This window comes from Heterocephalus glaber, unplaced genomic scaffold (genome assembly GCF_053883595.1).
Source record: "Heterocephalus glaber isolate CG9 unplaced genomic scaffold, H.glaber_assembly_v1.0 deba00000901, whole genome shotgun sequence".
NCBI classification, from domain to species: Eukaryota; Metazoa; Chordata; class Mammalia; order Rodentia; family Bathyergidae; genus Heterocephalus; species Heterocephalus glaber.
In genome coordinates, this window is record NW_028258171.1 from 11,844,947 (window position 1) to 11,860,307 (window position 15,361).

Consider the following 15,361-nt stretch of genomic DNA (forward strand, 5'->3'; position numbering starts at 1 on the left):
TGAACAACATAGATGCCACCTCTACTAGGTTCACAGGGTTAGCTCACAGCCTCAGCCCTTAGGGTTGGACAACTTCCAAATACAGGCCCGATGGATCCCATATGCTAGTGCCTGGCAATGTACATCACTCTCACCACCATCCTTTGAAGAAAGTTCTGAGAGTTAAAGTTATCCCACAGGCTTGTAGGCAGATTTCCAAGAGGCCTCAAGGAGATGGAACTCTGCCAAGAGCAATGGCAACTCCCCAAACAGTGTAAACTCTGAGAGGATCAAGGGAAGGACTTTGATATATGTGTGTGTGTGGATAAAGGAGTTTAGTTATGTAACGTCAAACACCAAAAAATGTACTTGCTAGTATACTAACGAGTCCCTCACAAAACACTTTGAAGCTTAAACCTAAAATAATTTATTTCAACCTAACATATAAACTATACTGTTTCACTTTTATATTGTGCACAAATACAGAAGTAGTTTTAAATGTTTCTATAGTTTTTCTTTTAAATTTTGGGTCAGGGTCTCACTAAGTAGCCCAGGGGGGATTTGAATTTGAGGTCTTCCTGCCTCAGTCTCCCTAAGTGCTGAGATGACAGGCATGTGATGCTGAGCCAGGCTTTGTTTTATTTTATTTATTTTTTGTAGTACCAGGGATCAAATTCAGGACCTTGCACTTGCGAGGCAGGCAGTGGAACCACTGAGCTAAATCCCCAGCCCTGTTTGTAATTTTTTTTTTAAGATTGACTACTATCTAAAATTATGGCAGTTTATGTTTTACACATAGAATATTTATTTTAATAAAAGATTTTATAGAACTAAAAAATGTGCTTTTCATAATCAAGGCTCATTAAAATATTTTAATACTAATATACATTTTCTTCTCTCAGAAAGACACACAATTCTTAAATATCATTAACAGTATTCAACAACAAAACTCTATTGACATAGATTATCAAATGTTTTACAAACAAAATGATCTATTATGTTCCAAACACTTTCAACAAATTTTCCACGTATATTTTTTGGGGATATAGTACAGATCAAAATGGAATGAGGATTGCTTCAATTAGGAAAGTTATTTTTGTGATTTCAGTCTTTCACAGTTTACTGTGCATGCAGTCTTACTGTTAATGAAATAGAGAGATGTATTATTTTCCATTTCTTAGTAGTCTCATAAAAGAACAGAGAAATATCCTGTGGGTTGCATTTCTTGCTGGAATCAGTTGTTAGGATGAACCATTAGTGCTTGTTCCTCCATCTGTGAATGATTTCTGAATGCTTTCAACATGCACATCCCAAGTGTTGAGTAACTGCCTATTCTATTTACCTGGGATGTGCTGCTTTTGAACTGGAGTTGATGATGTGTATCCCTTCAATTTAATGGATGAGGTAGCTCAATCAATGCAATCACCAAGGACTGAAGTGAAGGGAAAAGGAAGAAAACGAGTTTTTCCTATTAGCCGACATGCACCTCTTTCCCACTCATCCATCACACTGCTTTGAAGAGATAAGAGGAAAAGAAAAACAGAGAGTGGATGATTAATCCTGAGAGGGCACATGGGACAGAATGGACGAAAAAAATCTCCTCTACAGGGTGGTTCTGTGTCCCCAGTCAGGTTGCCACATTTTCATTTACATCTTTATCTGCCAACTTTCTGAACTGTAAGAAAGTTCATCACACAAACCACACACATATGAACAGTATACAGTATGGCACTGGGCACCGAGTTAACACACTTGTGAAGTACACATGATTGTAAGGCACTTTCGCGGTTTACAAAAGTGAATGCCTCCAAGTTAGATATTTTCCCCAAATGGAGAAATATCCTGATAAATGTTTACAGGAGCTCTGAAAGACCAAATAGGTATGAATTATTAGTGATCACGGCCAATGCCTTGAGAACTATAGTGTGACTAAAGGACGGAGATGTAAGAGATAAATTGTTGAAAATTACAGAGTTCTATATATCAGTGTCAGAATTCTAAAAGTGGTCTTATAAAAACCTATCAGTTAGGGCCAGGGATTTAGCTCAGTGGTTTCGCCACCTGCTGCACAAGCTCAAGGACCCAAGTTCGATCCCCAGTACCAAAAAAAAAAAAAAAAAACCTATCAGTTCTAGGGCCAGGATTTAGCTCAGTGGTGCCACTGCCTGCCTTGAAAGCACAAGGTCCTGAGTTCGATCCCTGGTACCAAAAAAAAAAAAACCCTATCAGTTCTAGATGTGTTTAGTTTCTCAACTACAAAGACTGGAGAGTAGGCAACAATCCCACACAGTATACTACTTGTAGATTTAGTGATGACACCATATGGTGTTACAAAGAGCTTCATAAAGGTACCGGGAATAATAAAGACTGAGTGTTAAATTAAATGTGAGATTTCATGTGTTTTCTTCAAGTTAAGAATTTTTAATTTCCAAATACAAATACCATTGGTCTAAACACTGTAAGCTTTCCTATGACTCTTAAAAATGAAAACATTTGCAACTACAATATATCTTCTTATCTAGAAAAGACAAAGAAGCTTAGATGCTATAAAGCCAAAAATTGATCTACAGAGGTTTTTGTTTTTGTCTTTTGAAACAGCATCTTGTTAAGCTGTTAAATGGCCCAGGCTGGGCTACTAAACTTGCAATCTTCCTGCCTCGCTTTCTCAAGTGCTGAGACTATATGGACTTTTTTTTTTTTTCCTTTCGATACCAGGGATCGAACTCAGGACCTTGCATTTGCGAGGCAGGCACGGTGCCACTGAGCTAAATCCCTGGCCCACAAGTGCTAAGATTATAGGCACATGCTGCCATGCTTGGCTAATCAATTTTTTATGACACCTTTCCCCCAAATTCTAAAGGAACCAAATCTTCTTTAAATCATGATTGGTAAGAACAGATCATTAATGATGTCAGGAATTCAGGACAGGTAAAATTGCACCTTTTTTCTTCATTCACAAAGTGAAAGAGTATGTACTTTATAAAAAATCATTTCTATATTACATCATTTTAATAATTCAATGGTTATTTTTAACCTAAAAGTGGGATTTTAAAACCATTTTCTTAAATTATAATTAAAAATTCAATGAGTACAGTACATCCTGGTGGCTGATGTGGACATTATAATGCGAGTCTAGCTCCTTTCATTAGTTACAATTTAAATCTTTGCTGCATTTCATCTACAATTATTCCAGAAATTGTGAGGGAAGAAGTGGCAGCGGGGGAAGGTGCATTTCTCACGTGAAGAATACGATTTCCAAGGTCCCCAACTCCTCCTTCAAATATGAAATCTTCCACTAGGTTTCCATCTCTGTCCAGGGCTTGGGCTCTTACTCCAGCTGGACCTCTGCAAAAGCAAAACCATGGTAGTCAACAGACTGGAAGAGACAGAACACGTTACAAGTTAGTGATTTTCAAAGTCTTCTTAAAGCAATACAATTCTGATGAGATCCAGTAAGTTTATGCTTCCCAATGGCTGTCAGTGGTAGCCTAGCAAACCTGTAGCATTTAGCCTAGATTAGAGCATGATGCTCATTATGGAATAGGGCAATAAATCCTTATCAAAGAAATGTATAAGTAGGTAAGTTACTCATAAACATGTTTTTCCAAAAGTAGCAGAAAAAATCCACACTTAGAACAGATGTAGAGTATTTTTATTTAAACTTATGAATGAATTTAGTATAAAAAAGCCAATCAATGGCAACAAAAAGGCTCTTCTGGCTAATACAAAGCAATGAAAATAGGAGTTAAATGTTTCAGGTGCATTCTTTATTTATTTTTTCACTTTGTCTTGACTGAACACAAAATTTATGTGGAAAAATATTACAGGGTAAGAAGTTCTCATTTTGTAGTTTTTTAATAGTTTAACCTTCAATATCACGAAAATAATTAATTGGAGATAGGAAAATCATAAAAATGAATTAATTGAGTAGTATATAATACAGTGAGACTCTTTACTGAGTTCTGTTTTATAACACTTGAGTTTACAAACTATATTTCTGTTATTTTAAAAAAGTTAAAATTTGCCAGGGATTTAGCTCAGTGGTTTCGCCGCCTGCTGTGCAAGTGCAAGGACCTGAGTTCGATCCCCAGTACCAAAAAATAAATAAAAATATAAATAAAAAAGTTAAAATTTACAAATGACATTGATTGACTCATTGAAGTACCAGGGATTGAACCAGGGCCTCACACTTGCTCGGCAAGTGCTCTACCACTGAGGTACAACCCCAGCCCTGAAATTTGAATTAAATGTTTTTAAAACCCAAAAGCACCTGCCTGCTTTGAAACTGTTCAAAGAAACCCAGTGGGAAAAAGCTCATTCACAGATAAACAGATACAGATCTAAGTGGGACCTTGGTTCACAAACTTGATTCTTTCCATGATCTGGTTGCAGACTGAGTTGGATGAGAACCGAATCAAATTCAATAGTTAGGTTCAATGTTGACCTTACAGGGAAATTTGATTTGGTTCTCGTCCAGTCTGGTTTTCGACCAGAATCATGGAAAGAATTGAGTTCGTGACCCGAGGTACCACTGTGTATAAACACAGATATATAGAAATCTCATCGAGACTCAAGACATCAGGCAACGTGAAACACCTTTTAATGCTTCTGGGACAACTCTGATAAGTGCTTGAGGATGATACAAAGAACAAAATGACAGCACTGTCCTCTAACCCCTCAGCCTGGCTGAAGAGAGATAATGATCGGCATAGCTAGTATTTACCAAGTGCTTACTTACTACACATTAGGAATTATCTCGTTTATCTTCACAATAACCCTAAAAGGCTGATGCTGTTTATATTTAACAGCAAAGAAACACAGAGAGATTATCTTGCCTGGAGTTACAGAGGTACACCGTTCTTACATGGAGAAGTAAATAAGAATAACAAGCAGTGGGGAAGACTAGTACAGGTAAGTCATGGCCTACAGAAGCTTGCATGGAGTCTGGACAGGATATTTATGAGCCGGAGGAATTTCCAAGTAACAAACTGGTACATCTCATAGAATGCAAAAAGAATGGTACCGGAAGCTGATACTTTGTAGGCAAGCATACAAATCAGGATTACCAGCCAGCACGGGGCCCATTCTGCAAACTGTTTACTGCTTATCTCCACTCATCAAAGCAGCACTTCTCCCTTTTCTTAGAAAACACTGCTGCTGCAGGTGTCTCCATGTTTGAGTTTTCATGGCCTTTTCCTTGTGTCTAGCAGAAGATCAATATATTGGGCTCACACAGCCGTGTGAGCAGCCACTAAGGTTCAGTGTTCAATGTAAAATGACTTTTACTCTGTCCAGAGGTTTAACTGATACATTCCTCTCATTCCTTCCAAACATGTAGAAGGTAATACCAACTAACCACAATTAAAAATGTTTCTGCACTTATTTATTTCTCTTATACCAACAAATTATGTCCTCAATATCACCAACCCTTTTTTGCGTGTGTGGTACTGGAGATCAAACCCAAGGCCTTCTCACTGAGCTACATGGCCAACCCTTTTATTTTTTGACATACAATCTGGCTAAGTTACAAGGTTGCCCAGGCTGGGCTAGAACTTGTGATCCTCCTGCCTCAGCCTCCCAGAGTGCTGGGATTACAGGCATGGTCATCATGCTTGGGTTTTTCTTAAGATCTCAATTTAGTTCAAATAAATATGAAATATCTAAATTACCAAATTCATGGTATTTCTGTATTCCTTTTTCAGCATGTAAAGGAACTTCATGGTTCTTAGCAAAGTTATATATATAGGCTTTCCCCTCTCAACACTCCAGCTTGAGATAAATATTACAAGTTGAAGTTTCAGGTACACTATAAATGCTTTAAGGAGTAGGACAGTGTCTCCTATAATACCTCACCTCACCTCCCTGGCTAGATTTATTTCTTGCAGGCATTCAGTAAGGCTAACTTTTAACATTTTTAACTTTTAATTCTTTTAACTATTTGAACAACTGAAAGAACAAATGATGCAGCAAATTAATTTCTGTGAATTCAGCTAAATTTAATGTAGTGATATCTATAGCTGTAAATTTTGCTATATTTATAGGTAAATTTAATGGGAAAGTACATCCTAGATACTTAATTATGTTCAGAAACAAGAACAGGTAGATGTGACTAATTACATTCATTCATCTCAGAAGTCCTGTATGCCATTACTGTCATGCAGAAGCATCACACTGTGAACCAGGGAAGTATCTATGAAAAGCTATAACTGATGTCTTTTGCCAGTCCCCAATAGGATAACCTAGTATTTTATAAAGCTCATGAAGCAATCTACTGCTATCTAAAGATAAAAAATCTGGGTGAACACATTTAAATTGGAAGTGGTGGTATGAGGAAGTAGACAATTCCAACTTAATTTCCTGACATGAAGTAGTATTTTTATTACTAACCTTTATCATAACTGGACTGTGATAAGAGAACATGGGTTTTTTTTTCTTTTTTGGTACCGGGGATCGAACTTGGGACCTTGCACTTGCGAGGCAGGCAGTGGAACCACTGAGCTAAATCCCCGGCCTGAGAACATGGTTTTTCTATGTCCACTTGTTCTTCTTGTGGTCCTGGGGATGGCTTTGTGCATGCTGGGCAAGTGCTTTGCCACTGAGTCACACCTCAGCCCTTTATGCTCAATTTGTGAATTTTGTTGAGAACCTGGGTTTTGGTTTAGAACATTTTAAGCTTTTGTAAATGTTCTGTGAAGGCTTAAATTAATACAAGTATTTGGCAAAGGATCTATAAGTGCTGTATTCAAATCATCTAGCATTTCATATGCTAAATCCACCTATTATTAGCCATATATCTTAAAATCACATAGCACAATTATTAATTTCTGCCTGCAATTATGGCAAGTTTTCCCTCTGCATTTCATAGCTATGGTACTATATGCAGCAAGTTTATCCCTAATGATATTCCCTAATGCATTTCCTTTGTCTTTAACATTCTTAATTTTTTATTCCTGGTAAATATTTTTGTCTTAAATTATACTCTATCTGAAATAAACATAGTACCTATTTTTAAATAAACATTTTTCCTAATATATTAGGTGTGTTTCTCAAATCCAACCTGACAATCTCTGCCTTCACAACTGAGTTAAGCACATTCACCTTTATTGTAATTACTGGTATATTTGATTTTTATCATATTAATTTGACTATGTGACCTGATTTTTCTAATGTTTCTATTTCCTCTTTTGTTGTTGTTGTTGTTGTTGTCTGGAGACAGGGTCTCTCCAGGTAGTCCAGGCTGGCCTCCTACTCACTAGGTAGCCCAGGATGGCCTCGAACTCCCAGTGATCCTCCTGCCTCTGCCTCCCAAGTGCTGGGATTACAGGCATGCCCCACCATGGCCAACTCCCTCTTTCTTTTTTTCCGATAGTGAGGATTGAACTCAGGACCTTGTGCTTGGCAGGCAGGCGTGGCTCCACTGAATTACATCCCTGGTGCAACTCACTCTTTCTTAACTTATTGAGTTTTCTAAATTTTTTTTTTATTTACCTCTTCTACTACTTTAGAAGCCTGTTTCCATTCCTGCTTTAGTTTTATTTATTCAGGTGAAACTCACTATATATCAATTTCTCTGAAACTCCTATGACAGATAAACTGGAGTTTTTCATTTTTTTCTCCATATCTTTTAACTTCCACACATGTATTTTTATATTGCAGTTTTCTTTTTAAGTTTTTAAGATTTTCTTCCAATTCATTAACTTTCTCTTAGGTAGATCTAACCAGCTGTTTAACCTAGTCACTTAAGTTATAAATTCCCTATGATGTTATCACTATGTATATCTAAAATGTACCAATAACTGCTTTGCTAAAAAAAGTTTTAAATATTAAAAACTCTCTTTTTCACTTCTAAAGTTGTAATTAGCCCATTTCCAAATTTGCCTAGCATTTTTTCTTTATTCTTTTTTCATGTTTTTATACCTTCTTTTTTTGGGGGGGGGTACTGGGGATCGAACTTGGGACGCAGGTGCCAGAACCACTGAGCTAAATCCCTGGCCCTGTTTTTATACCTTCTTTGTTTTTAATTCATTGAAGCATACTCATTTTACCATTTCTAATATTATTATTATCCATAGCTGTTATGGGTCTAATTCTACTATTTAATTCATCTGCTGACTCACATGGTGATATAAAGTCTGACTGCGAGGCCTTGTTTAGCAGGGCTTATCTGAGGAAATTATAAGGACTGAAGGGTATAACCCTACACAGGTTTATGTTTGCTTCTACCAGGGGCTCCAGGGAGCGCTTTTGTTAATGGGAAATTTTAAACATGTAAGAAAAGTGAAAAGAACAGTATAATGATCTCCCATGTATGAATTATCATTATCATTATGTACAATGAATGTTTCAATCACACACACACACACACACACACACACACACACATCTTATTTCATCTATCCCCCCAATATCCCCGCTTAACACTCACCTTTCTCTGTTGGATTTTTTTTGGTACTGGGGATCAAACTCAGGACCTTACACTTGGGAGGCAGGCACCACTGAGCTACATTCCCAGCCCTCTCTGCTGGACTATTTTAAAGCAAACCCTGATAGCACACCATTTCACTTCAGTGTGTATTAAAAGGAGTCTCAACAATAAACCTGTAATTGCTTAGTATCAACAATATTCAGTCTGTGGTTAAAACTGAGTTTTCACTTTCTCTTTCATCTACTGAAAAAGAGGCAGTAGTAATTTATTGAGATAGCGATAGATGAGAGAGAGAGAGAGAGAGAGAGAGAGAGAGAGAGCACCAAGAGAGACAGAAAGAGCTGTTCATTAGTTTGAAGTAGGATCTGAACAAGTCTGGGTCCACTTTCTAAATTAATTTCTCAGCTTATCTACTCCCCACCCCAAGATCAGAACATACAAAACTCCTTAACATTTTCTGGTGGTAAAGGGCATATTTTTTTCTAGACTTCCTTGTTATTAAGAATGAGGTCCTTCTGGTGGCACACGTCTGCAATCCCAGCACTTGGGAGGTTAAGGCAGGAGGACTGCTGTGAGTTCGAGGCCAGCCTGGGCTACACAGTGAGTTCAAGAGCAGCCTAAAATATATAGCAAGACCCTGTCTCAAAAAAAAATAAAACAAAAGGGAATATGATCCTTCAAGAGTTCCTGGCTTTACTCTGAGGTCTCAGTTCCAACTTTCTACCTTGTATAGGCCCCAGGACTCCTTTCTAGCACTTAGTGGCAATTAAATAAAGTATTCAATGTTCTATATCTTGTTTTGTGTGAATACATGAATTATACAACTGTAAAAAATTCACTGAGCACTTAAGATCTATACATTTCATTGCATGTGAATCACACATCAGTTAAAAATATAACTCAAGCCCCTCAGGGATTTTTCTTTCTTTTTATTTTGCTTTTTTGAGACAGTGTCTCACTGTGTAGCCCAGGCTGGGCTCAAACTCACAGCAATCCTCCTGCCTCAGCCTGAGTGCTGGCATTACAAATGTGTGCCACCACATCCACATGCCCCTCAATATTAAAATCAACAAATCTTCTCTACCTCTTTAGGTCAGCATCAGGACCAACCCTTCTTCGGGAGGGTTTTTAAATTTCTTCTTTGTATTTTGGTCCTGGGATACCCCTTACTTTCCTGTATTCTCAGGGATATGCATTTTGAAGATGTTTATTATATTTTCTCTCAGTATTTTTATAGTGTGTGGGTTACCATATTCTTTAGACTAGTGGTTCTCAAGCAAGGGAGATTTTGCCTCCTAGAGGACACTGGCAATGTCTGAAGACACTTTTGGTTGTCTTAACTAGGGGAACGAGTTCGGGGATCCTGTTAAAACATCCTACAATGAACTGGATGGGCCCCCACAACAAAGAATTATTTAGGCCAAAATGTCAACAGTACCAACATCAAGAAACTCCAATCTGTATCATCTTAAATCATTGCAACTTACCTGTAGAAATGTTTATCCTTTGTGTTTCAGGATGACATGACATAGTTATCATTCATGATGAAAACATCTTGCTTGAAAATTTTCTCCAGAATTCACCAGTGAGACATTTTGCCAAATGATGTGTGGGAAAATGGGAAGATTACCTCATATTTGTATATCTTTGTCTATTCCTACCAGACAGTACTACTATTAGTTATCTTTGGTATGGGGCTTGAACCTGGGTCCTTGAGCTTGCGAGGCAGGCGGCAGAAACACCGAGCTAAATCCTGAGCCCTTACTATTAGTTATCATAACATGTCAAAATTAAAGGACAAACAGAACAGATTAAAGGAGTTCAGAGCTAAAATTAAGATGATCTAGAGAAAGATCATCATTTAAGAATGAGACATTGTACACCTAATGCATATACTTGTCAGGTAGTAAGTTTCCATTCAAATTTAATGTTCATCAGTAAATTATCGCCCCAAATGCTCTGGCTAGGCAATGAGAAGATGGACGTCCTGTGGTGGCTACTGACATTTGAGGGTGTACTTCCTGGGTAACACAACACCGTGGAAGTAAAACTTCTATTGCTTTTACTGTCTAAAACTGCCTGATTTGCTTCTGACACATTTATGGTTTAAATACACTGGGCTGCAAGAAGAATAAGACAAGGCAGGACTTGGGCTTCATGCTGTGGAAATATCTACTGATCTTATTATTTAATATTTTAGGCACATAACAAGGTACAGACAGTAACATAATGGATAGCTATTTTCTTACCAAACAGCTTAAGAAATAACACATTAGAGATATGATAGGAGCCCTGTGGGTTCTCAGGATCATGTTCCTTCCCTTCTCACAGGTAGCCTCTTGCCTGAATTATGTACTTATCAGTCCCATGCTTGTTTTTATCTACACATGATATGCAGAATCCATAAACAATATATGGTATTATCATGCTTGTTTTTAAGCTTCTATAAATAATATTAAACACATTTTCTTCTCTTTCTTCTTATTGATAATTTCCTGTATTTAATAGCTACAGGAACCAAGAGAAGGAACAAATGTAATTGCTGAATGTACCCAGCATCTCTGTCGTGAAAAAGGAACTCATCTGTGATTGAGCTGAATCGTTCCCCAGATGCACCTGCCTACAGTGCCAGTGAAGCTGGTAACAAATTCACATGGTACATCCAGAGGCCGGAGTCACTAATACCCATAAGCCCCAAGTCTCGCTCTACCATATGAAGGGCTTCTATGAAAGCATGGTAATTTAATATGGGTTTTGAATGCACTACAATCATTTCTACATACAATTCACTATGCCGATCTAGTGTGTTTTCAAAGGAATATTAATAGCCAGTAACAGAAACCAAATTTGACCAGTCTGTTTTCACATATAAAACATTCCAAGTCTGTAAAAGCAAACCACTCAGAAAATAAAGCCTAGATATTTTTATCCCTTCTATTTCAGAAGGTGAGTAGAAGGGTAAAGGAGATGAGAGTAAAAATATTAGCTGGTTTTAATAGTTCCTCCAAGAATTCGAAGACGCTGGTTTCAGAATGATACATTAGAGTCAGATTTAGACCAGGACGATCCCCTAAGGGAGACAGCTGACATGATTACTGCTCTCTTTTCTGACACAATGGAGCCTGCTGACATTTTACACCAGCCTAGTTCAGCACCTGTTACAGAGGAGTAGACAGTTAGTGCTCTGGAGTGTTGTGAGGGATGGATTGTAAGTGCAGGGTGAGAATCTCAGAGCACACTGCTGATTAGACCTAACAAATGGCTTGCTCAGGGAAAAAGATGAAGACTCTAAAAATATCCCAAGAGAGGAAAAATAAATAGGCTTGGCTGGTATTTAGAATAATCTATGGACTGGGTCTGGAAAGACTTATATCTAAAGAAAAAAATACATACATACATATAAAAGTCACCTTCACTTTGCCCTATACCCCTACACCAAGGACTTTGGTTATTACCACACAGCTATCCTGCCAGCAGATTCTCAGAAAAAGGCCTGAGAAAGAACAAAAGTTATAGAGAGGGAGCAAGGTGAGATGCCAGTTCTACGAGTGTGTTTCTAAGTTTCAAGAACTGATCGAAATATAAAGTTTTTTTGGTACTGGGGATCGAACTTAGGACCTTCCACTTGCGAGGCAGGTGGTGGAACCACTGAGCTAAATCCCCGGGGCCTCAAAGTATAAAGTTTTAATGTGTTTATTCGCTAATTGGTTAACATGGTAATCGATTCTTTTACACAGAATGAAAGCCAAAAGCTTTGGGAATCATAAGAGAAAGTGTCCAGGAAACTTAAAAAACAATTCAGGTGAGATAGTTTTATCATGCATGGTAGATAGATAGCTCAGCACAAAGGCTAAGGTGACCTCACAGTAAAGCTGAGACAGAGAGCTCGATTTTGAGGTATAAAGAGGCTTAGCTAACTATAAGTGGCCCGGCACCGAAGGCCATGACATAGCAATGCCCACTCCATGCACTGCAAGGAAAGAAGGAGCAAAGAGTCAGAGGACAAAGTGTGCTTAGTGCTCACCAAGTCCGACCTACCTCTCAAGTTCACCAAGGTCAGGAAGGTACTTACAACCTGCACCGGTTTTCCTTACCTAAGTATATCACTGGTGGTAATTTCAGGGATAAACTTTTGAAGGTACTTCACTGTTGCACCAAGAAAACAGGCTTTATACATTTCATTAACTCCATAGGAGAAATTCTGGAAAACCAGTTTACTCAAGCCACTGAAAGCAAAGAAAACAATTTCTTTATCAGAGAAAGGAATTCTTTATTAGTATAAAACATCTTTACAACTATCAGATTTTTTTTTGGTGGTACCACAGAAATCTAGGCAAAATCAGAAGAACTATATATTAAAAGAAAATCAACTTTTGGCCAATATAAGAAGGGAACTTCATCAACTGAAGAGATCAACACTTTTCAAACTCAAATTTCCAAAGAGTACTGAGAGCCTTGTTGCTGAGTCACTAAATTGCTCAAGCAGGGCTTGAATTTGTGATCATCCTGCCTCAGCGTCTCAGAGTATTGGGATTGCATTAGCAGATCTTTAAATGAGGGCATTAAACAAGTAAACCATCTAGTCAGCCAGAGGCAAGATATTCTTTGATGTGAAATCTTCTGGTGGAAAACACTGCTAAAAGAACTGAACAAAATACTTCCTGATGTTATTTCTTACAATAATGAGGAATCTGCATCTTAGACCAATACAATAGTACTGTTAGTTTTCCACAAAAGTAAATGTTTTGCTCATCAGCAATTTCTCCAGTAACTTACAAAGTAACGGGACTAACTTCAAATGGTCCTATCAAAGTAAGCCATTTATTGATTCTGAAAGAACCTTTCTTTTTCCTTTTCAAATTTAACTAGAAAGTTAGTGATATGATTTGGATTGTCAGATATATGAATGGCTCTTGGTCTTACTTTCTTTTAAGCAGGACATCACCCTGGCTCATCAGAATTTTCGTCAAGTAATTAAAACATTATACTTAGAGCTGGGGGTGTACCTCAGTGGAAAAGCTCACACTTGTTATGCACAAGGCCCTGGGTTCGATCCCCAGCACCAAGAAAACAAAAAACTTATTCCACAAAAATCTTAATTTAGGTTAATAAAAATAATGTACCAATTACAAATATGGGGATTTATCCCAGAAGGAGAACATCAAAATTTCCCACATTAAAAATATAAGTACATTTTCTTTATTTTTGAGATGGAGTTTCAGATTACCCAATCTGGCCTCAAACTTTTGATCTTCCTTCCTTGGGCTCCCAAGTAGCTGGAATTATAGAAGGGCGCGACTGCACCCAATGTAAAATAATTTTTCAAAGGGAAGTTGTTACCTATTGATAATTACATCCATAGCATCTCTGGCACTGAAGTCAAAGGGTCTGTAACCTTCCCGTTTAAAAGCAAGTACTGCATTAGGTCCTAGCCAAACACTGCCATCCATCCTTGGCGTAAAGTGAACTCCTAGGAAGGGAAACCGGCTATCTGGGACCTACAGATTTAACACAGCAAAGAAGTATTAGAGCCATTTCACACTCTACTTTATCACAGAAACAAACATTCAATTCATAGTAGAATACACTTTTGTGTGTGCATTCCATTTGCACTTGAGCCGTACTCAGACATTTTCCTATTAACATGCTTCTGCTCAGAAATGCCACCTAAGAACACTGATGCTCTGACACTAATGCACACTACACTATCTATTTATCCTTCTGGGTAAAGAAAAAAAAAGGTATACTCTCTACTTTAGAGTATCACCTCTCCTTTCTACAACTAGGGATGTCCATGACTGGCAGGTAAAATCAGGGGTGTCAGAGAAAAAAGCCACATTCAATGCACAGGGTTTTATGAAGTGGACTGGATGAGGTTGAAGTAGATGACTTTGGCAAGGTCGAAAACATCAAATAGTTGAATGTTAGCTGAATCAATTTCATCTGGCTCAACCTAATATATTTGAAGGGATTCGGTCATTTCAAGGTAGTTTCAGACAGAAGAGTGACATTTTCATTTAAATGCCTGTGTTCTAGCCCCTGGACCTACAGAGTGGCCACATCCCTCTTCTGTGAATGGAGAAAGAGGGCTGGGTATCTGGACTGGCACCAGGGAAAGTTCCCTTGTGGGTGCTTCCTCTGCCAGGGAGGAGGAAGAATCTGCTTCTCTCATGCTAGCACTTCCCATATGCTTTCTGGAGATAGGGACTTGGATACAATTAATTATAATTTAATGACCAGGATATTAGCATACAGATTTAAGGGATTTAACCACATAAATAGCCCTCCAGCCCACTGCCCCCTTTGGTAGAACTAGGAAATGAACCCAGGGCCTTGTATATGCCATGCTGTGCAAACACGTTACCACTAAGCTATGAGTGTATCTCTATTCCTTATACTTTTGTTTTGAGGCAGGGTCTTGCTAAAATGACTAGTCTAGCCTCAAACTTTAGATTCTCCTGCCTTGGTCTCACGAGTAGCTGGGAGTACAGGTGAATGCCATAGGCCTCGCTCCTCTCTTACTTTGGATGTTTGCATTTCCTTTATGCCTGCAACCAACTTGAGAAGATGAGAAGGCAGAAACATCATTACTTACCGGGTAAATATTTCCTTTTACAAGATAGCTTTTTTCTGGCTTCAAAAGAAGGTAATCTCCCCGGAATGGTACAATTCGAGGATCAGGACTGCAGCCACTCAGCTCTGACATACGGTCTGAGTAAAGTCCTGCACATGTCACAACATACTGACATCGAATTTCCTCTCTCTGGTGCAAAACGAAAGAGCAAGGTTAGCTCCCACATATAAGAGAGAACAGGTGGTAGTTTTCTTTCTGCGTGTGAAAGCTAAAAAAATTGATCTGAATGTAGAATAATAATTAATAGAGGGTAAGAAGTAGAAAGAAGGTTGAATTTGATCAGTTCATGCTGTATGTATGCATGGAAATATAACATCAAACCC

At 38.1% G+C, this 15,361-nt stretch overlaps 1 protein-coding gene across 5 annotated transcripts in view; it reads right to left on the bottom strand.

Annotated features, from left to right (window-relative positions):
• Positions 1–831: 831 nt before the first annotated feature.
• Positions 832–15,361, bottom strand: part of L2hgdh (L-2-hydroxyglutarate dehydrogenase) — a 38,054-nt gene continuing 23,524 nt past the window's right edge. For 4 of the 5 annotated variants that reach the window (XM_021262505.2, XM_004835580.4, XM_087208075.1 and 1 more), the window contains 4 exons: positions 15,000–15,167; positions 13,745–13,902; positions 12,499–12,630; positions 832–3,324 (listed from right to left, as the gene is read on the bottom strand). In XM_021262505.2, coding sequence (XP_021118164.1) covers positions 3,129–3,324; positions 12,499–12,630; positions 13,745–13,902; positions 15,000–15,167 — 654 coding nt within the window. In that variant the 3' untranslated portion in view covers positions 832–3,128. The remainder of the gene's footprint in view (positions 3,325–12,498; positions 12,631–13,744; positions 13,903–14,999; positions 15,168–15,361) is intronic. The other variant, XM_004835581.3, reaches the window with a different exon arrangement.